Source organism: Trichoderma virens (assembly GCF_000170995.1).
Source record: "Trichoderma virens Gv29-8 chromosome Unknown TRIVIscaffold_89, whole genome shotgun sequence".
NCBI classification, from domain to species: domain Eukaryota; kingdom Fungi; phylum Ascomycota; class Sordariomycetes; order Hypocreales; family Hypocreaceae; genus Trichoderma; species Trichoderma virens.
The window spans coordinates 809,528-830,797 of record NW_014013660.1 but is presented as its reverse complement, the minus strand read 5'-3'; the positions used below and the strand labels follow the sequence as shown (position 1 = coordinate 830,797).

General features: G+C 49.9%; 9 protein-coding genes across 9 annotated transcripts; 2 read left to right on the top strand and 7 right to left on the bottom strand.

The window, feature by feature from the left end:
- Positions 1 to 134: 134 nt before the first annotated feature.
- Positions 135 to 854, bottom strand: TRIVIDRAFT_66108 (uncharacterized protein; the record flags this gene model as incomplete). Its single annotated transcript, XM_014096115.1, has 3 exons — positions 135 to 420; positions 482 to 658; positions 715 to 854. 3 exons carry the CDS (start codon positions 852 to 854, stop codon positions 135 to 137), a joined length of 603 nt encoding a protein of 200 aa, XP_013951590.1.
- A 395-nt stretch (positions 855 to 1,249) lies between these two features.
- TRIVIDRAFT_88418 (uncharacterized protein) lies at positions 1,250 to 2,515 on the bottom strand (the record flags this gene model as incomplete). Its single annotated transcript, XM_014095878.1, has 2 exons — positions 1,250 to 1,753; positions 1,824 to 2,515. 2 exons carry the CDS (start codon positions 2,325 to 2,327, stop codon positions 1,427 to 1,429), a joined length of 831 nt encoding a protein of 276 aa, XP_013951353.1.
- An 816-nt stretch (positions 2,516 to 3,331) lies between these two features.
- TRIVIDRAFT_24738 (uncharacterized protein) lies at positions 3,332 to 4,354 on the top strand (the record flags this gene model as incomplete). The annotated part of the gene is made up of 1 exon (XM_014095877.1): positions 3,332 to 4,354. A coding segment is annotated over one exon (1,023 nt), but the record flags the coding sequence as incomplete, so codon positions are not given.
- A 531-nt stretch (positions 4,355 to 4,885) lies between these two features.
- Positions 4,886 to 5,830, top strand: TRIVIDRAFT_42510 (uncharacterized protein; the record flags this gene model as incomplete). The annotated part of the gene is made up of 2 exons (XM_014095876.1): positions 4,886 to 5,084; positions 5,145 to 5,830. The coding sequence occupies 2 exons, from the start codon at positions 4,886 to 4,888 to the stop codon at positions 5,828 to 5,830; spliced, it is 885 nt and encodes a 294-aa protein (XP_013951351.1).
- Positions 5,831 to 6,396: 566 nt separating this feature from the next.
- On the bottom strand, positions 6,397 to 7,743 carry TRIVIDRAFT_226992 (uncharacterized protein; the record flags this gene model as incomplete). Its single annotated transcript, XM_014095875.1, has 1 exon — positions 6,397 to 7,743. One exon carries the CDS (start codon positions 7,741 to 7,743, stop codon positions 6,397 to 6,399), a length of 1,347 nt encoding a protein of 448 aa, XP_013951350.1.
- Positions 7,744 to 8,504: 761 nt separating this feature from the next.
- Positions 8,505 to 9,812, bottom strand: TRIVIDRAFT_226991 (uncharacterized protein; the record flags this gene model as incomplete). The annotated part of the gene is made up of 1 exon (XM_014095874.1): positions 8,505 to 9,812. One exon carries the CDS (start codon positions 9,810 to 9,812, stop codon positions 8,505 to 8,507), a length of 1,308 nt encoding a protein of 435 aa, XP_013951349.1.
- Positions 9,813 to 11,016: 1,204 nt separating this feature from the next.
- On the bottom strand, positions 11,017 to 12,408 carry TRIVIDRAFT_226990 (uncharacterized protein; the record flags this gene model as incomplete). Its single annotated transcript, XM_014095873.1, has 1 exon — positions 11,017 to 12,408. The coding sequence occupies one exon, from the start codon at positions 12,406 to 12,408 to the stop codon at positions 11,017 to 11,019; it is 1,392 nt and encodes a 463-aa protein (XP_013951348.1).
- Positions 12,409 to 13,320: 912 nt separating this feature from the next.
- TRIVIDRAFT_42610 (uncharacterized protein) lies at positions 13,321 to 14,847 on the bottom strand (the record flags this gene model as incomplete). The annotated part of the gene is made up of 1 exon (XM_014095872.1): positions 13,321 to 14,847. One exon carries the CDS (start codon positions 14,845 to 14,847, stop codon positions 13,321 to 13,323), a length of 1,527 nt encoding a protein of 508 aa, XP_013951347.1.
- Positions 14,848 to 15,283: 436 nt separating this feature from the next.
- On the bottom strand, positions 15,284 to 18,495 carry TRIVIDRAFT_41642 (ARK family serine/threonine protein kinase; the record flags this gene model as incomplete). The annotated part of the gene is made up of 4 exons (XM_014095871.1): positions 15,284 to 16,271; positions 16,314 to 17,404; positions 17,470 to 17,567; positions 17,616 to 18,495. The coding sequence occupies 4 exons, from the start codon at positions 18,493 to 18,495 to the stop codon at positions 15,284 to 15,286; spliced, it is 3,057 nt and encodes a 1,018-aa protein (XP_013951346.1).
- Between the last annotated feature and the right edge of the window lie 2,775 nt (positions 18,496 to 21,270).

Sequence of the window (21,270 nt, the reverse complement as noted above, 5' to 3'; positions counted from 1 at the left end):
CAAAAGTAGGTAGTTGCGTTCAAATTAGCTCCAAGCCGCATATCCTCTCTACCTTGTGCCACGAGAAAAAAAAAAATAGGAGAAGCCGTCAGTTGAACAGCAACAGAATCTTGAACTCCACCAACTCGTGATATTCAGTCAAACCAATCATCGAAGTCCCCAGGAATCCACGGGACTGGGCCATCTGCATCTTCATCTACTTCTGCCACTGGGCTTTCTATAAATGGAACTTCCAAGACTGGTGCCTCCAAAGCTGGTGACTCTGGGGCTGGAGTCTCTGAAGCTGGAATATCTGAAGGCGGAGTCTCTGAAGCTGGCGTCGACGGAATTGGGTTAAATGGGTTGAACGGAACAGCGTCAATGTCATCCTCTGGACATGGAGGCACAATGATATTCCACGGCTTGCAGTCAGGAAAACATCTGTATCATATTAGCAATCCTCGGCCTCTACAGGGCGACGGGCGATCATAATAAGACGTACCCTCCAAAGGGAATGCCACAGCTGTTTATTCCATCCACGCAGACGGTAATCGCGCTGCAATTATAGATTTCGACCGGAGAAGTAGGAGTTGGCATTGGTGTTGGGTGCCAGCTAGTCACATATGGAACCGTGCAAGGAGGCGGCGTGGGAACCGGATCGACACAGGGATCGTAGCACCTATCGCGTTCTCTAGCGTTAGCACAGATATTAAAGAATGGGAGAAGAATCAATACCCTCCGAATTTCTGGCCGCACTCGTTCACCTCGTCGGTGCAGATGATTCCACAGTCTGTATTCGTCGCCTTGATAGGCTTGTTCGCCACCAGGGCAGCAGCTCCCCCAACAAGAGCCGCAGCCAGTATCATTCTCTTCATCGTCGTAACGAACAAGATCTCTCGGAGAATAAATGATACTAATAATAGGAATAGGTAATACGCTTGAGGGACGAATGATGATCTGGGACTTGCTCTAAAAGATCTGCACGCTAATTTATACAAACAAACAGCGTAAAGTCGTGCCTGCCACGCCTCTTGCGACATCAGCCGGGATGGAGACGGCTTTTGTGCGACGAGAAAAGGCCATGTGGTGTAAGGGGACGGACCGACTTTGTGCAAGGGAGAGGCTGGTTGAAACGGTGGCGTCGGACTGAGTATGCTGGTGTTTTCAGAATGGACTGGCCAAGGAATGCACCGACTCGTGACATTTCACCATTTGCTGTCGCCAAGGCGGAGAGTCGGAATCACAGACTGCTAGACAAAATGAAACATTGCGAGAGTACAATGAACTGGTTATGTAAAAAAAAGATATTTTTACTCTTCTCCCTAGTCGAACATCGATAGATGGTAATTCCATCGGTGATTAATACACAGCGGCAGTGAATCCTCAAGTTATCCGCCCAATTTTTGTTTCCTATTCATTCCCCCCCAATAACAACCTAATTCGCTCTTTATGCTCCAAGAGACATTTGCTTCTTGATCTCGGCAATGGCCTTGCCGGGGTTCAGGCCCTTGGGGCAAGCACGCGTGCAGTTGAGAATGGTGTGGCAACGGTACAGGCTCATTGAGTTCTCGAGCTTGGACTTGCGGGCCTCCGTGCGCTCGTCTCGGGAGTCAATCAGCCATCGGTATGACTGCAGCAGGATGGCGGGGCCGAGGTACTCTTCGGAATTCCACCAGTACGAGGGGCACGAGGTTGAGCAGCAGGCGCACAGAATGCACTCGTAGAGACCGTCCAGCTTCTTTCGATCCGCCTTGCTCTGGCGGTACTCCTTGCCCTGTTTCTTATAGTTAGCAAAGCTTGCTCAAACTACACAAGGGTCAGGTTAGATCGGGATGCCGGCATACGTCTTCAGCAGGGGTATCGCGCTGCAGGTAGGGCTGGATGGACTTGTATTGCTTGTAGAAGTGCGTCAAGTCGGGCACCAGGTCCTTGACGACGTAGGTGTGCGGCAGAGGGTAGATCTTGACATCGGAGGCAGACTCGGTGGGGATTCGGCACAAGCAAGCCAGGGTGTTCTGGCCGTTGATGTTCATGGCACAGCTGCCGCAGATGCCCTCTCGGCAGCTTCTCCGGAAGGTCAGCGACGGGTCCTGCTCGTTCTTGATCTTGATCAGGGCGTCCAAGATCATGGGGCCCGTCTTGTTGAGGTCAATGGAGTAGGTCTGAAGCCGCGGCTTCTCGGTTGGGGTATCGGGATTCCATCGGTAGATCTGGAACGACTTGACTCTGGGCTGCTGCTCAGTGGTCTCGCTGACCGACGCCATGGAGCGCGAGAAGACGGCGCTGGGTCGGAAAGCTGCCCTCGTAGAGGAGCTGAGGATTCGAGTAGATGAGCGGAGAGCGGCCATGGTTGCGGTTGTCTCGTGTCGATGCTTTTGCTCGGGATTGCTTTTTTCAGATCCGGGAGCCCCGCGTTTGAAGCTGCGCTACAGTTGCTCACAGGGAGGGATCGGATTTGCAGCAGGTGATTGATTCGAGCCAAGGCAATCGAAGCTCTTGGTTCCTCCTGGCAGCCGCTCAATTGCAAAGATACTCGGTGGCGGCTCGAGGTCTCGTCGTCATGGAAGAAGCTGGGAAGATGGAAGTGGCTCTTCCTCGGCTATGAGACCTCGATTCACGGCCACGGGCCAGCCAATCACAGTCGTTTCATTGACAATTCGGCTAAGCAGGAGAAAGTCGGAATTGCCAGGCGGCAGCTCGTGACAGCCGGCTAAAGCCCGGGCCAGCAGCTGCAGACCCTTGCACGTGCCGACTTGGAAAATTAGCTAATCATTACGTGCCTTAGCGCGCAAATGGTCGTGGGGGAAGATTTTGGGGATTTTGGTGGGGTTTAATAATCCCGATTGAATCCTTTTGTTATCGCCCATACTGTAGAGTTTGTTTGCCTCACCTTTAATTTCAGCAGTAATTTTTTCTTTTTTTTTCGGCGCGGGCGGCTTTCTGACGACTTGGCCGCATGACCGTGAAGAGCCCGGATTGTGGCTATGGAATGGCGAAGAAGCTGCTTGTCTAAAGTATTGCCCTGATTGGCGACTGCGCGCCCGCTGCGGACTGCCTCGCCCATCGATGCTCGTTTTTTCTTTGCGACAATCCATCGCAGACGACATTTCCTAGACGGCCATGTTTTTCTCTGGCAGATTGACTGCCTCGCCATCACTGCGAACGCTGTTGAATGGTTTGTGGCCCTGCGTGACGCGACTTTGTGTCGCCAACATCGCCTTGCCTGCTAACCGTCCGAATAGCCTCTAGTTGCGCACCCAGGACTTGCCAGGCGTCGCAGTTTTTAACATACAGACACATGTCGCAGCCTCTGCGCTCCTATTCCGACTTGTCCTCTTCCTCCTCTTCGAAATTCTCCTACCACATTGCCGCGTCTTTTATCGCAAAGGACCGTCCGTACGACCCGTCGACTCACGTGTTCCACTTCAACCCATACAACCGAATCCAGCCGCCTCGCCACCGTCGAAAATCCTCGCGACCCGAATCTGGCCATGATGCTTTCTTCGTGAGCCGAGTTAACGAGTCTGGCTCTGTAGCCTTTGGTGTTGCGGATGGAGTAGGCGGTTGGGTGGACTCCGGCGTCGACCCAGCTGATTTCTCACATGGATTCTGCGACTATATGGCAGCTGCGGCATACGAATATCCCGCGGCAAGTGACAAAGCTCTCACAGCGAGGAAGCTCATGCAGATGGGATACGACGCGGTTTGCAAGGATCCGAATGTGCCTGCTGGCGGCAGCACGGCTTGTGTCGCGATTGCCAGACCCGGAGGTGTCTTGGACGTGGCCAACCTGGGCGATTCGGGCTTCTTGCAATTGCGCTTGAACGCAGTGCATGCTTATTCCGAACCACAAACTCATGCCTTCAACACGCCGTTCCAGCTTTCAGTCGTACCTCCTAGCGTTGCTGCCCGAATGGCGGCCTTTGGGGGAGCACAACTCAGCGATTTGCCGCGGGATGCCGACGTAACGCATCACCAATTGCGCCATGGCGATGTTCTCGTCTTTGCTACTGATGGCGTGTTGGACAATCTCTTCAACCAGGATATTCTCCGAATCGCGAGCCGGGTCATGGTCAAAAGCGGCGCATGGAACATGGCTGCCAACGAAGCAGTCACCGTGGCCGATTCTCTGGATAATCTAACCGCCTCTCCACACGACGGCAACACCCAGGACGCAATAATAAGAAAAGCTGTGACATTGCAAAGTCTGTTGGCGACGGAACTCGTGACGGCTGCCAAACTCGCGAGCGTGAACACGAAGAGGGACGGACCCTTTGCCAAGGAGGTGAAGAAGTACTATCCCCAGGAAGGATGGCACGGAGGAAAAGTCGACGACATTTGCGTTGTCACTGTCGTCGTCTCGGAAGATGCAGCCGGCATCAAGAGCAAGCTCTAGATATACGAAGAGGAGATGGATCCGACAATAGATATTAGACAGCGGCTAGCATACGGGCACATTGGTTTAGAGAGTTTTGGGTAGAATTGGGTGAAGACGGTTTTTTTTTCGTTGGTTTTTTGTTTTTGTGTGTATCAGTAATCTGCGGTATGGGCTATCCATTGATGTATATTAGTTATTTGGGAATACATAAAAGAAGACAAAGCCATAACCAAATATTTTGGTGTCATTAGACTTGTGATTGCATGAAAGCAAATTATTCTATGTGATGGCCTACACAAAAATGGATTTGCAAGGCTCTGTGATTGGACGTCACGTCAGCTTCATGATGTCATTGACCCTGCCATGATGGAATTAAAAGGCCAAATTCACGTCGATTGACGCCAATTGACCACACGCAAATCAAATGAGTGAGAAGCTTCGTATCAGGGTGATAAAATGAAGGAGATATATCTAGTAAGTTACTATTTATCTTGGTACTTGTTCATAAACTCGTACTACATATAATGTATGCCGGACACTTACAAACTGCTGGACAAGGCCGGCGCAGCTGCGGCCTTCACAGTCGACATGCTCATATATCCTCTCGACACGCTGAAAACACGGTATCAGAGTCAAGATTTCATAAAGTCTCCCGTCTCAAGACCCCTTGCCTTGCGTGGCCTCTACCAAGGAATCGGCAGTGTGATACTTGCCACTTTACCGGCAGGTATAGCATCATGTGTTCTGAGAATCTGGAATTCAAGACAATTACTGATTCACTCATTAGCCGGCGTCTTCTTTTCGACATACGAGACTGCAAAGGGGGTGTTCGGGCGGCATCTACCCGTGCCCGAGCCGATAACCCATTCACTGGCCTCAGGAGTCGCTGAGATGGCTTCGTGCCTCGTCTTGACACCAGGCGAAGTAATCAAGCAAAACGCTCAAATGTTGCAAGCCGAAGGCTCACGTAACTCGACGTCATTGATGGCATTCCGCCGCCTGCTCACGACGGGCTCTGCTGGCGGGCTGTTTACAGGGTATTCGGCGCTGGTTGCACGTAATCTGCCCTTTACCGCACTTCAGTTCCCGCTGTTTGAGAATCTACGAACACGCCTATGGGATCGAAGATTACGTTTGAGAGAGAATCAGACGAGGGGCGTAGGAGAAACGGGGCTGATTGCCGGAGCCAGTGCTGGAATGGCTGGAGGTCTGGCTGCATTTGTGACTACGCCGAGCGATGTGATTAAAACACGGATGATGGTGAGAGTGGATAGCGGGGATGGAAGGAATAAAGCGCAGCAGCATCGTAGAGGAATGTCCATTATGAGGATTATGAACGATATCTACCGTGAGAGAGGGATCCGGGGCTTCTTTCGTGGAGGAGCATTTCGCTGTGCTTGGACGGCGGTGGGCAGTGGTTTGTATCTGGGCATGTATGATGCCGCAAAGCTGTGGCTTGAAAGAAGGCAGTAATTAAGTGCAATAGTCATGTTTAAACCGCAAGACGTTGGTGATGGAGAGCCAGAGCTCAGATGAGGGTCTATGCACTTAGGAGTAGAGGCATCAGAACTAGACTTGTTGCCCATATTAAATGACAACAGGATAAAGGTGTCCAGGGACATAAGTGAGAAAAGCCATTTCTGAATATATTTAAAAGCAAAATGCTGCAAATTTCTCTCGCGAAAATGCCAGGCACCTAGATACCAAGATATGAATGAGAACAGGGTGTATCTTTCTGATGAGTCCACACTTCTTGATCCGACTCAGTAGAAAAATACAGGGCCAGGGCCAACCATCTCAACCCTTTTCACTTGGACAATTATTGGCACAATCGAGAAGATTGCTTGACTCTGCTTCAGCCGGCTTATAAAAGGACGAAATCGCATTCTGTCTATGGACTGAGCAATTCCTACTTCCGCCGCAACTTCCCTCCAATGCAGTTCAAAAATAGTGAACCTTCTTCGGGACCCTGTTTCTTTTTCTATTTTCTGATACTGGAAAAGACAATAACCTCCAAATTCCATTTCTTAGTCAAAGGATCAGTGACGTCGGCTCTTACTCTTTTTTATATACTGTCGATGGAGACAACGCGGGAAAGAGTCATAAAGCTCATTATTTAGAAACCCGCAAACCACACCAACGGCAGCCAGGATCTCACATGACTCTTCAAACTCCGTTTGCTCTTGTTCCACCATCACAGTCTTGAGCTTCGGGAAATGGCCCTCTCGAATTGCCATTGCCAGTATTTTTATCCCATCCCAATTTTTATGTGAACCGCAAAAGCCAAGGCAAATAAGTGATCCAGGCAACTTGCTAATCAAATCTTGAACGTTTGCCGGGAACGTGGGGATAGTTGTATCATCATCTTGCGCGCCAAAACTGGTCGTTCGCACCCACAGCGTCTCCAGCTTCTCGAAGTCGTGGAAACTGCCCAAGTAATCTCCCGGTTCTAAAGGCTCGTCCCTAGTAGTAAGGTACATTTTGCCGAACTCGAAATTTACCTTCTTCAGAGTCTGTCTTCGGGAGCGCAGCATTTGTTGCGCCTGTCCCCATGTAAACGGATCAGCGTCAACAACTCCGACGTCTCTAAATACGTAATTAAAACATTCCAATTTCGGACAAGAGTCAATGATTTTCCGTAGACTCCGCTTGCTAATGCAGCAGTCCTCGAGCGATAAAGAACAAACTTCAGAAAGAGGCAGATGCTCTGAAATGCGTCCGTATCGATGTATCTTCAAGTCCTTCAGGCATGGCATCATGGCCAGAAAGTCGCGCTGGGGGCCAAGGTCCATCAAGCCGCGGCGGACGCCAAGGCTATACTCTTCCTCAGGAATCATTTGCAACATGGTGACGGATTCCATGGGGACAAATTCTGTGATTAAGCTACTAAAGCCCTTTTCGTACCAGTACGGCGCCTCGAGTCTCAATTTTTCTGCATTCGGGAGGAGGCCTAGCGTCAATTCAAGGAGCTCCTGGTGCCAGTCGATTCCGTTCCACAGTGCCATCCCAAACCATCCGCCAATCCTGTTGATGTAAAGACGTAGTGCTGCTCCTCCAAAAGCCTCGATGTCCTTCCACAATAGCCAATAGGAGCTGCTATCGATATTGCTAAACCAGCGTACTTGGGCAGCCAAGTCTGGTCGCTCAAGGAGAGTACGCAGAAAACATATAGCATGCCCTCTAGTATCCCCAAGGCGAACATCATGATACTGAACCGGTTCCGCGATCTCGTGCAAACGCCGACATGTCTGAACGAGAGATCGCAGACCCCGTTTGTAATCTTCGTCACTCCATTTTGATGCAGAAGTAGAGCAGTGGGGACACATATCTTTACAAATCGAAAGGAGAATCTCGCTAGGCAAGGTGATAAGGTCGGCCGGTGCCATGGCGAATAGATCGTAAGAGAGCAGCTCTCTGACCCGAAATGTCGGTACACGCAGGGGGTTTGAAAGGCTGAGATATTGCAGAACAATTGTTTTTTGTGTCTGGTTGGTGTAGGTGATGGCGTTGCAAACGGAGAAATTATATCAGAGGGCAAACAGAGCAAGCGCTCAGACCAGTGCCGATATGCCCGAGGAGCACCAGCCTCAGGTCCTTCATCTGTATTTTTATCTTGGGGGGCCTTGTTGTGAAACATGTAAATGATGGCGGGTGAATTCTATCATAAGATACAGATATATTTCAGGAAATGAAAAGGAAGACACTCCCAGCGAATGAATGCCTTTAATGAGTGATGGAGCTGTACGTTTCTCATATTAACTGACTAATGGAAATAGAATTGTCGAGTCACTCTGTCCTATCGTGGGACAGGATACGGAAGGCAAGGTATGGAAGGCTGTATTTGCATACTTATATATGTATATATGTATTGTTTGCGTGATTCTCTTTTAGTAGGTTCATTCAAGCACGAACGAAACCATCATTCTCCTTCCGACTAAGTGCTATTATCTTGCCAACGCAATCCTCACTCAACGGAGTTGGAGGAATAGTAACATTGGTTCAATATCCCCTTTCATATTTCCCAACATTTCGCAAGTTCTACATCTAATTTCTCCGGCATCGTGACCAATTTTGGTAAACCCTTCCAGATTCTGATCGCTCATATAACAACTGGCGTTTCAACAGTCGACAATTCAACAACCGGCCATCAAGACTGACCACGTAGATAAGATCCGAAATAAGCATGAGTCTGTATATATCTTTGGTATAAACTTGTGCAGCTCACACCGAGCGTAGCAAGTTCTTTGCGAGACTCTTCAAATTCTGTTTCAACTTGTTCCACCGCCACATGCTTAAGATTTGGGAAATACCCCTGTTGAACTGCCAGGGCTAGCGTCTTTATCCCATGCCAATTCTTATGGTCGCCACAGAAAGCGAGACAAGTGATCGATTCAGGCAGCATGTCGACCAAGTCTTGCACATCTTCTGGGAATGAAGGATTTCGATCGCCATCTATGCCAAAGCTGGTTGTTAACACCCACAACGTCTCCAGCCTAGCAAACTCGCGGAAACTACCCAGATAAACTGCTGGGTCTGACATGTCGTAATCAAAATCGTCAGCCCGACCAAAGGCGATATTCAAATGCTTCAGAGTCGTCTTTCGTAAGCGTAATATGCGTTGCACCGATCCCCATGAACACGCGTCTTCTTCGTCCCCCGAATACCATGGAGGATAATGTCCCTCCCAGTCATTATACCCAAAATGTTCTAATTTCGGGCAAGAGCGAACAATCATCTGGAGGCTCGCTGCACCCATGCCGCTTCTTTCAATAATTAGGGAGCGTAGCTCGGCGAGAGGTAGAGGCTGCGTAATGCATTGGCACGCTTCTATTTCCAACCTTTCAAGTCGTGGCAACATGGCTAGAAAGCTCCTTAGGTGGCCAAGGTCAACTGGTTCCTGGGGAAGCAATACCAAGCTGCTGACGAACTTCATTGCAACGGGTAGCTTGAAAAAATCTTCTGATTGGTAGTCGGTGCCAAATGGCATCATGAGGCTCAGCTTGGTTACGTTCGGAAGCAGCGCCAGTGCCAGCTCAAGGAGTAGATGATAATAAGTGATTCTGTTATCCAGCAGAGTTCGAGCCAACTCGTTACGGTCTCTAATATTGAGGCGTCGTGCTTCTGCTTGGCATATCTTGATATCTCTTTGAAAAGGCTCAGATTCGTTGACTTCGTTAGTGTTTAATTGGCGAACTTGAGAAGCCAAATCTGGCCTCGCAATGATGGTCCGCACAAACGGTATCATGTTCCAAGGAGTGACAGTGTGATGCAAGACCGGCTGCGCGATATCTCGCAAGCGCCGACATGTCTGGCTAAGAGATGATAGAGTCGATTCGCAGTATTTCCAAGACGAGCCGGACATTTTCGATGGATGAGTGCAATGCCGACACATATTTCCACAGATCATGATGAGAATCTCATCGGGTAAAGTGGTGAAGATGCTGATCGGTTCCATGGCGAATATGGAGCTGCTAAAAGAGCATCAGTTCTTTAATTCGAGATGCCAGTGCTGAAAGAGGAGATTGAAAGTTTGGGATTGTGCAAAATCTTTGTTGTTGTGCGCACGGTTGATGCAGAAAGAGTTGCAAACGAGAAATATGCGTGTTTCCGATATCTCTCCTCTCGCCTGAGGTATCAGGCGCCAGCTGGCACGCATTCACTTTGCCGTTCACATTGCATTCACTTCGGTTCGCATTAAACTCATAGTTTACTTACGCAGATATATATGCATGGAAGAAGGGCAAATATCAGTATGTATTAATCGGTATTATGTGTACGATTGCATACATGATGTCCGACCAAGATTTCATTAATCCGCCTGGCTTAAACTCCATAAAGCATCAATACCGTTTTGACACAGGCCCTTGGTGGGTATCGGTGTTGATTTTGACATGTGTGATGCTGCAAGGCTGTGATTCGAGAGGAGACGCCTTCATTAATACATATGTGCAGCTTGTGTAATGTCAAAGTAAGTGCTTAAAACAAGCATCACACGTGGGCTCAGCTGCATACCTAGGAAATGAAGCTATCCCAGGAGACTAGAGGAAACACGCTCTTGCTGTGTAAATGTAGAAGCTATCCTGCTTTAGGTCTGTCGTAGTGGAAGGCGAATCAGATTAGAAGTAATTTCCCGGGCAAGTTCCGTTTGGTTCTACAATAAGATAGAAAAGCGAAAACATAACATCATGCTCGTCTCGTCAAGTTTCTATAATAATGGACTACTCGGTAGTCATCTTATGTCTCTACTACAGCAGGCTCATATGCCAACGAAATCATCATTGTATGCTAACTACATGTATATGTACCCAAGAATCTTCCATATCAACCGCAATTACTCCTCAAATGAAACTAAGAACTGACAGACGACTAAAGGATTTTTTTTTCTACCTAGTTTCTTTTCTTTTTTGCTTTTGGAAAATAAAGGAAAACAACTTGCATAGCTCGTAGGTAGAGGAACCTTCTTAACGAGTAAACAAATGCCACATGTACAGATAGCTATGCTCGTGGTTATGGTCGTGGTCATGGTCGTGGTTATTGTGGTTCTAGTCGTGGTCATAGTACTGGTCTTGGCAATGGCAGTCGTCGTGGCAATGACAGTGGTGACGGCCTTAGCGATAGTCTTAATTATGGGAATTATCATCGTGATCGCCCTCTCTCCCTCAGTTATCGCTCTCTTCATTATTTTCGCTATTGCTCTCTTCGTCATCACTATCACTCTCTTCATAGATATCATAAGACAAGTAGTGATAGGAATGCGGAACCCCCCAAAGGCAATCCGAGCATTCAAGAAATCCCCTGGTATAAAGCTCGTCATAGTCGACACCGCAAGCGGCAAGTAAGTTGTGAGACCTTTTATATTCCAGGTCCTCTTCTTTTTGTTCCGCCATCACCTCCTTGAGCCTTGGGAAATACCCTTGTTTAGTTGCTTCGGCAAGCACCCTTATCCCGTTCCAATCTTTGTGCGACCCGAAGAAGGTGATGCTAGTGAGCGACATGGGAAGCTTGGCAATCAAGTCTTGCACATCTGCTGGGAATTTTGGAATAAGCCCCTTGCCATCTTCGTCTTTTGTGCCAAAGCGAGTTGTTTGCAACGACAGTTTCTCAAGTCTATCGAAGTTTTTGAAACCGTCATAGTAATCCTCCGGTGCTAATGGGAAGATTTTGTCATGGCAAGCTCGCTCGAAATCAAGTTCGATTTGTTTCAGTGTCGTCCTTCGCAACTGCAGTATGCGCTGCGCTTGCCCCCACGTAAAATGGGGTCCATAATCTATCCCAGAGTGAAATTTCCCCCATTGAATATACCGAAAACATTCCAATTCCGGACAGGAGTTGATGAGTGTTTGTAGACTTGTCTTGCTGATACAGCTTTGCGTCAAACTTAGAGACCGAATTCTAGACAATGATAGAGGTTCCGTAACCCTTCCACACTTCAATATTTTTAACTCCTCAAGATATAACATCATGGCAAAGAAGTTCTTCGAGGCACCAAGGTTAAACAGCTGACCGGCATCGAACCATATGCGTTTAACAGACTCCATTTGAACGACTGCTATAAGGGCATGCGGTATCTCATCAGACTTATCCATAACTTGCATCTCCAAGTTCAGTGTCGTCATGTTCGGGAGCAGTGCCACTGACAGTTCAAGGATCCGCAGGCAATGGAATTTCTCATGAACAGTACGATTATGACGCTTTCTGAGCCTCCTGATTTGAGAATACATGGACTCCTCAATGTTCAAACTTTTTGCTTTCGCCCGCAGCTCCTTGACTTCTTCATTCGAAAGGGGATTTATTCGTACCCACCGGTAGAAAAAATTAAAGCAGCGTACCTGGGCGGCCAAATCTGGTCGAGCAATGATGGTGCGTAAAAACGGTCCTAGTTTGTGAGGTTTGACATCACGGTATAGAACTTGCTGCGCGATGCAACCCAGACGACGACAAATATTGCTAAGACGATATAGAGTTCCAGATTCTCGCCCAGGTGCATGGTGTGGACCCATATACTGGCATATTTCGACGAGGATCTCCACGGGAAGATCCAGTAATTCCATGGCAAATAGATGGCTGCTAAACGAGCAGCTCTTTGATTCGAAGTTCCAGCGCCGAATAAGGAAAATGAAAGGCGAGTTCCAATGTTCAAGCCGTTGATCAGTAAAGTCTCAAAAAGGTAATAGAGCTACTCGGCTTCAAAGACAAACAGCTAGGTAATGTATCTTCAGAGATTGTTGTATCGATATTTACCCTTCCTACAAGAAGGTGGAGGGAGAGAGCCTTCATTATATACATGTAGAAGCAAGTCCAAGCTGGAAATCTCTCAGTTAAATAACCGCCGAACTCAAAGAAAGCTCTTTCAAAAACTAGTCGATGTTTTGTGCATGGCTGGCTTAGAGGGCATGCTTGCGATTTCTTTGTCTACATACCTAGGCGCCTTCTTGGCGTAATGTTACGAGTGGTCCTTTGTGAAGACGATCCTTTTATAAACAGCTGGTCCCCTTCACGATAATTACTACCATTGTGATTATTGGTCAAATCTTGCACCCTGTTGGCGAAATTGTATGACGGGTCATTGCAAGTAACCAATTGTTGATAGGTTCGGATATCCTTCTGCCTCTCGCATTGCCGCTTTCTGTTCTGCAGCCATTCGCTCACTCTTTATACGAGACGGTTCATAATACACACCCCTGCTGAGCAGTAACTAGACAATCCTTTGACAAGTCGTCAGGGTGATTGCATACTGTAGCACTTGTTGGAGCACGACAACATGCTGGAGCCAAGAAAGCATCTTCTACCAATCACTCTATCAATCTTAAAAATGCTAGACACAGTCACATTATCATTCTGCTCGCAAGAGCGGTAGCACCAACATGCTCTAATCTGCCTCCTTGTGTACATCTGCATGCCCTTTCATTACATTTGCATAACCGCTACTCCATACAGCACCCACAACACTTCATCACTGCCATTTACTCATCGTCGTCCTCCTCGCTATCATCCTCTTCGCCCTCTTCGACCTCCTCCTCCTCACTATCCTCCGCTCCCTCCGGCCTCTCCACCATCAAAAACGCCGCCAAGCAAGTAACTCTGTTATGCGTCACATATGTCCCCCTCAACACTCCCGCCGGCTTCTCAACCTTGGCCTCCTTCTCCCTCGCCGCCTCCAGCAGCTCCTTCGCCTGCACCGTCCACACCCTAATCTTGCCATCACTGCTTGCCCCAACCACGTACAGTGTACCGGGGTTACCGGTGCTGGGTATAGCGACAAAGTCCTTGATTCTGCCCGAGACGCCTTCTCCTCCTACGTAGCCGACGAACTTGGCGACGGGGAGAGTTGCTTCCGGCGCCTTCTTGTCGTCCTTGTCTGATGGTTCGGGTTTTGAGAGGTCGTCTGCCTTTGTTGAGAAAAATGCAACACGACCATCCTCTGTCGCCACAGCCAACAGCGCATCGCCCGCCTCCTCATCAACCGTAACATAGCTAAACTGGTGTATCTTGACCCTAGTCGTCGGCATGACCCTGCACTTTGGCACACTGTCCATGCCAAAGACAACCACGTCGCGATCGAACCCAACTGCAAACTCGTCCGCCCCGTCCGCAGTTCCCCAGGTCACTCTCCGCGCCTCGCCGCTCGAATGCTTGCTCTCTCCAACCTCTCTCAGCATCTCCTTGCTAAAGCTTAGCACGCCCGCCTTCTTTCCGGTGACGAGATTCCACAGTCGCATGCATCTCTCGCCCTTGCTGACACTAATCATCAGCTTCATGCTGGGATGGATCGCAAAGTCGTTGACTCCGGACGGTGTGCCGCCGAACGGCGCTGTATCTCCAGTCGGTCGGCCATGTGCCTTTGGCTTCGGCGTCTTGATATTGCTCAGCATGCCCCAGTCTCGTGTACGTGTCACAGCAATTGTCGAATCGTCACTCGCCGAGAGTAGCTTTGACCTCGTAGGGAATCTCAGCGCTGTAATCGTTGAGTCGTGGTGTAGCAAGGTTCCCAGCTCTCTGTTCTTGGGGTTCTCCAGGATCGGTCTCGGGGCCACGCTAGCCAATGCATCGCGATTCTTCTTGCTCGGTGGATGCGCCGACAAATTGTATACGTGAACTCGCTCGTCAGTGCTGCCAGAAGCCAGCAGAACCTTCTGAGTTTGCCCTGGGATCGGGGGAGACACAGGAGAGACGGCGACGCATCGAATGGCGGATGCGTGCGCATTGAAGAGGAACGTATCGGCGAATTCGGCGTCTCCCTTGTCGCCAATTGCGGCCGTCAGTCCATGGAGAACTCGGTCGTAGGATCCGGCGACGATCTGAATAGTTTCCTCCACAAACTTTGTGCTGGCTGTCGTCGGCTTCGTCTTTGTCTGTGTCTTTGCTTCAACGGCCTTTGTGCTGTTCTTGGTGGGTTTTGTCTTTTCGTCGACAGTTTTTGACTTCTTAGTAGCTACAGGCTCTGCAACAGGCTCGCTGGCAGCAGCGGATTGCCTCTTTCTTTTCGCCATCTTGTGTCGTATTTTGGTGTTTGTTGTACGATGTATGGGAGAGCAATCCAAAGTCTAGATGCAGCCTCTCAATGGCAAAAAAAAATATTATGGGTACCTGGGCGATAAGATAAGCAGAAGGTGGGTGTGTATCTTTAATGCATATTATTGGCTTGGTGCATAACTACCAAATCTCAGCAGAGCCAGCAAAAGGAGGACCATTTACTGAGTACAACCAGACGATTATTCACGAAAAGAGAAAGAAAAGAAAGGAGGGAGAGTAATATTGTATTTCCACAGCCCGTGAATGCTCCCATATATGCTTCAATATATTCTGTATCTGCTTCGTGAAATTTCGACCCAATGCTTTTGCCGACAAAGGTGAAACGTTGATGTTAATAATAGTAAAAAAAAATATAAAAAGATAAATATATAAAAAAAGAACGAAAAATCTCTATCATCGCGACGCATCCCTCTCCCGTCCACCCTCTCGGCTCAACTCTATGGTACTCAGACTCGGGAAACGCTTTGAAAAATCCTCAATGTAGTCCTCCCTGTCGCGCGAAGTCATTTCCAGCATCGGCTGTCCGGGGAGGTCGATTGCAATCAAACGCTCAAATGTAGGCTCATCCCTCTCTTTGGTTGGTGAGGAGGCATGTCTACCTCCCGTGGGTATGTTGTTCAGGTGAACAGGCTTCTTGGGGGCTGTTGGCTTGGCTTGACTCTTGGCTGGCAGGCTCGCAGAAGCTGATGCCGAACCTGCAGCCTGTTTACCATCGACCAGGGAGCCATCGCTTCGTCGTGGGTCTACAACGATAGGCTTTGCAGCCACGATTGGCTTGCGCTTCACCTCAGGACGGGGCTTGTCTGCCTCCCCGGGTGCCGGCTCAGCATCTGTAAATCTTCCGTACCCATGGGCTGTCCGCGGCACGTTTGCTGGCTTCTGTTCTTCGCTCAACAGACTCTGGACCCTGTTCTGTATACTGGCAGCTCGCGCTGCTCCCATGGGCTTTGGAGCCGTGGCGGGTCTAGTCTTGGAGGGTGATCCGGCGCCTTCTGCAACCCGTCTTCGATATTCTGCTTGCGCAGCCTCTACTCTAGCTTCCTCCTCTTCTAACTGGCGACGCTCCATGTCACGACGCATCTCGGCTGTCATGTGGCTGTGTCCTTCTCCATCTGAATCGCTCCGGTCGTCTGCTGCTTCGGAACCCTGGATCGGCGTCAATGCACGACGTCCCTGGTCTTTGCTGGGCGATGAAGATCTGACTTCTGGCTCGTTATCGGATGAGGCATTGTTTTCGAACCTCTTGAATGCACCACCAAACTTGCCTGCAAGCAAATTCTTGGAAGTCGAGGCAGGCGCCTCAGGTCGTTGTCCTTGGCGATCTTGATCGTATTCCTGTACTTCGATACTTCTGGAGCTACGAGATGTGGGTTCTTTCGAGCTCGCTCCGGTATCGTTATTCCGTCCTGTGTTGGAATGTGACAGAGGTAGATGCCAAGAGGAATGTCGGTTCGTGGAGGATTGGCGAGAAGAAGGCTTTGATGCATTTTCCCTCTCGCGCAAGTACTCCAGAGTGCTGGGCTCAAATGTAGAGCTAAGAGGCCGCGGCTTACCGACAAGATCGCCAGCAGAAGACCTCATGTCTATCAAGTCTTCTTGGGAGCTGAGAATATCCAACGACGTCCTAGATGAGGCAACAGTGCTCTGGCTCAATCGCGGCTGGACAGACGAAGATCGAGTGTTTGCCGACGGCCAGTTTCCGCCAGAGTGTCGCTTGGCGGTATTTTGTCCTGTAAGAGCTGCCGCACGGGCTACAGGCGCGCGTGGGGTTTCTACATCTAAAGAGCGTCTGCTTCGCTCCACGTCTACCGCTCGCTCCTTGTCGGGGGATTTTTCCGTCATTGTCCCCGTAGAAACATATGAGGAGGTTGCCGTCTTGTTAGCAATGGCCTTGAGCTCAGGGTTGCTCGTAATAATAGACTGTGCTCGGCTAACTCCGGACTGCGCCGTGGATGAGGCCACCAACTTTGGAAGAGGCTTGTTTTCCAGGGATAGTGCTGAAATATCTGGAGGAGGACGAGACGAGATTGGCGCAACAGAGTGTGGTCTAGGGGCCGGTGTTGAAGGTCCGGGGCTCCTAGAAGATGCAAATGCTTCGTCGGCCAATCGTTCGGCAACCTTTGTACTCAAATCTTTCTGAGGACGAGGCGAAGCTGGGGTGGAATCAAAGTTGAAAGTCTTTTGGTCAAGAAGCAAGGAGAATTCGTCGAGACGAGGGAACCTGGATGAGAGCTCATCAGGTTCTGCCCTGCGGACGGCGGCGGCGGCGGCAGCTTTCGAGTCCAAAGCGGCAAATGGATCGCCATCGGTGACTTTTCCTGGTACAGGTGTCCGAGATGGTGAAGGAGTCGGACGACCTCTTCTCATTGGTGTGATGTCCGGAAGGGCCTGCTGTTCATTGACGGGTGCTGACGAAAAGACAGCACCCACAACAGGCGCCTGCTGTGATTTCGGGTCTGTAGCGGAAGCATGTTGGCTCAATCTGGGGTCTGCGCTCGCTCGGCCGGAGTAAATCTAAGGTGACGTGGTGTTAGTTTCAAGACGAGTACTGTGTTGATATTTCTTGCATAGGGACTAACATCGTGGATTGGCATTTCCCGGCCCTGCATAGCACAGGCTTCTTTTAGAACTTGGTATATATTGGGTCTCGATTGCATATTTTCTTTAAGCATAGAGGCTATTCAAAGTCAGCAATTTGCAAAGTTAGGAGAGGCTCAGTTCGTACCAATGAGCTTCTTTAGTCTGTCTGAAAAGACTGGGTAGCTGGGGTATCTGTAGCTTGCATTCAAGATGGCCAGCTGCCCTTGGTCTTCAAAGGGGGTCGTGTAGTAGCAGAGCTTGTATAGCAAAACGCCCAATGCCCAAATATCCGACTTTTCATTAATTGGCTGTTTTCGGTAGACGTCGACCATTTCGGGGCTTCTATACTGTAATGTCGTGTGCTTCTGAACATCTTCGTCCATAAGGCGGCAATCGACTACCGTCATGGGGGCTGGTCGCGGAGGAGCAGCGGAACCAAAATCGCACAGCTTGAACCGCTTGCCAGAGGCGCGATTGGTTATTAAAACGTTTTCGACTTTGAGATCTCGATGCAGCAGCGGTGGCTTGAGATAATGCATACACGCAACACCCTCGGCGATGTCCGCAAAGATGTTGATGATCTCGGGCTCGGTCAGGCGGTGTTGCAGGCGGGTGTTCATAAAGTCAATCAGACCGCCGCCATCGCAAAACTCCATGAGCAGAAACACCTCGTAGCCGCCGCCTTTCAGCTCGGACGCGTGGGAGTCGATGTAGGTGACAATGGCCTGATGCCCCTTTAGACGCTTCATCGTCTCGACTTCGGTTCGCATGCCCCGCAGAGCCTCCTTATCGGGCACAGCAACTCGCTTCAGCACGGCCAGATCGGTGCCGTCGACGGCCTTGGGCAGCTTGACGAGATAGACATGGGCAAAGCCGCCCTCGGACAGGTATTTCTGGATCTGGACGCGGTGGTTGCCGACCTGGATCTTGGTTCCCGGGGCAAAGGTGCCGGCCGGGGGCACGTTTGCTGGCGGCACCCCCGAGGCTGGATATCCAGCGTGCGGATGGTGAGCCTGCGGGGCCATTCGATGGCCGTACGAAGCCATGGCGTTGAGGGCGTCTCGATCGTCTCGATCGTGTCGTGTAGCAAAGGCCAGCCTCGTTGGGTGCAGGAGAAAAGGGCCCGACGTGGTGACGTACTGGACTAGCAAGGGCGGAGGGGCGCGCTGGAGATGGTGATACCGCCAGATGCGAGTGAGCGATCAAGACATTGGCGGGCGAAAACACAAGGGCCGGGCAAGGCTTCGGATGTCGTTGCCTAGCGATGGCTGGAGACGCACAGGCCGCGAGATTTCGGTTTCTTCTTTTGTTTTTTTCAAAGAGGACACACGGCCCTTGGGATTGAAGACAGAACAAGGCCTGCCTAGAATCGCCAGCCTCGCTCCAAGACTAAGGTCCGACTAGAACAGCCAAGAGACCCCCTGGGCTCCACGTCGAGATGCGATCGGGATATCGTCGGCTAATAATTGCTGGGGTCAGGACGTCATGGGCCCGGCATTTGGTTGGCCCGCGGGAGAGAGTCGCTGGAGATGGGAGAGCGTTAGGCATCATCTCTGCTTTGAAGCTCACCCAAACCCAAAGACCCAGAGACCCTAAAAGATGGGGGAAATGGCTGGATTGAAGCTGGATGTACAGTAAGACTGGACACCGCTTGGCATCAAACAATCGCCGTCCAACGGGCCAAGGAAAGGACAGTGTCCGTCTACTGACCCTCCCGCGTGATCAGGGTCGCTTGACAGGTCGATGCTGGCTACAATCTAGAGATCAGGTCACGATGGCGATCTACCTATAGTAGTAATTAGGTGCGGCTTTTTTTTTTATGGGCTAGATCCGGCGCATCGGTACGGGGTAGATAGAGCTGGGAGGTTAAGTAGCGAGGGGTGTGCTGGGCTTTTAAGCATGAAAGTAGTCGTGATTGAGTTTATTGACGATGGTTCGACAATCTACAGACACCGATGCTGGGCGTCCCACTCTGAATCAAGCATTTTCTAATCGACAAGCACAGACGTTTTGACAAGAGTGTTGACTCGGTTGGGCCCTCGTTTTGAGTGAGACACGAGCCGTTGACAGAGCCTGGATCAATGAATGGTATGGATGATATGGGCCTGAAGTTGTCCACTGCACATCAATGTTTGCTCTCTCTTCAACCACAGATTACTGCCTGGTGAAACTCAAAATTATGCAAGGTTTCCCGCGTCTGATTCCCTCTGGAGAAGCTTGACGGGCGTTTAATTGGCGGTGTCGCAGATTTACATGTGCAATGCCACTCCATGTGATTTTCAGGGACCGCCAGCATGACGCAGGGCCTGAGTGATTTACACCACAAGGTACATGTACATGTACTTGTGTGTTCACCGGACTGAGGATTTAATATTCTTAAGCCCCTATTTGCCTATGTAAAAGTCCAATTACTAGAGATGCAGCATCAGGAATGGCTTTCTATTTTTATTGGCATATTCGCCTCTCTGACGTAGCCGCCCGTCCATCTCCTCTCACCGTAAAAAGGGCACCGTTCCAGATCCCGCAAGAACAGCGCACGGCTTCAGGCACCATATGCCGAGAAGCCGTGAACAGCCACGATTTCGATGGAGCCCCCGCTTGAGCTACATTCCTTCGATTTAGGAAAATGAACGGCCAGGGATTTTGTTTCCCTTTTGTGATGCAACGCAGTTCGTCATGCCCGAATACCACGCCCTGTGCATGGGGATGGGAATACAAAACAAACACTGTAAAGCTTGTACTCGTACTACTGCACCGCTTCTGCTCTTCAGCCAGCCTTATCCCGAACTAGCTTCAATATTCTGTGGGATATCTTTTATTTTATTTTATTTTATTTTATTTTTCTTTTCTTTTAGTGTGTTGTTTATTTGCTCTTACTTGTCCTCTTTTGATTTATTGACTTACTGCTTATACCTGTTGTAGGAGTGCGTATGCGTGTGGCTGTTGCTAGCATCAGATCTTTATTCCTGTGACCTTGGACGTGGCTGTAATAGCGTCTGCAATTGGACACGGACGTGTTCCGTGGGAACGAGACCCGGGCTACGCGTTCGAAATATCTCTGAGATGGGTAAGAATTCCGACGGCTGGTGTTTATACTCGTATTCATATTTTGCATATGATACCGCGTACATGTAGGAGATGGAACAGAGTGTCTCACGGGGCTGTGTCCGTGTACTACTACTTGTATATGGCCTCATCCTACAGTATCATCTCCACGAGTGGACTGCCCTGCATCTCAAAGGACCATGACAGCAAAAAAATATCCTATGGGAGGCCGCAAGGAACAGAGCATGAAAAAAAACCACCCAATGCCAACACACTTGCAACTCATCCCAAACACCACTAGCCCCATCTCGACAATCCCAAGCCTCGTCCACCAATGAGCAAATCCCATGCTAAGCACCGCTCGGCTCATTCGTGCCGTGCAAACCGCCCGCCCATGTCGTGTCGTGTACCAGAAACCAAGAAAGCCGGCGAATGGCCCACCCCGAGTTCCAAGCCCAGTCGATAAATCCGTTTGGCAGTGTCCGCGGACTAGGCGAGATGTGGTAGTATCTACGCATGGGAAACCTGTATAGCGCCGTGGGAACAGCAAAGACGGTACCTTTTACCGCCAGCCAGCGAGACAAGCAGGATGGCATGTTCGGCTGCTGTTGGGATCGTCCTGATGGGCTAGCTGGCTTGGGAATTAGCAATAAGCTGATGCTGCGCCCCTGGGTGTGACTGATGCGTTTGCGTCTTGCGTCTGCCGGTTGCTATCGAGGCAGAGCAGCTCGCCCTCCCACGATAGTTGATTTAAA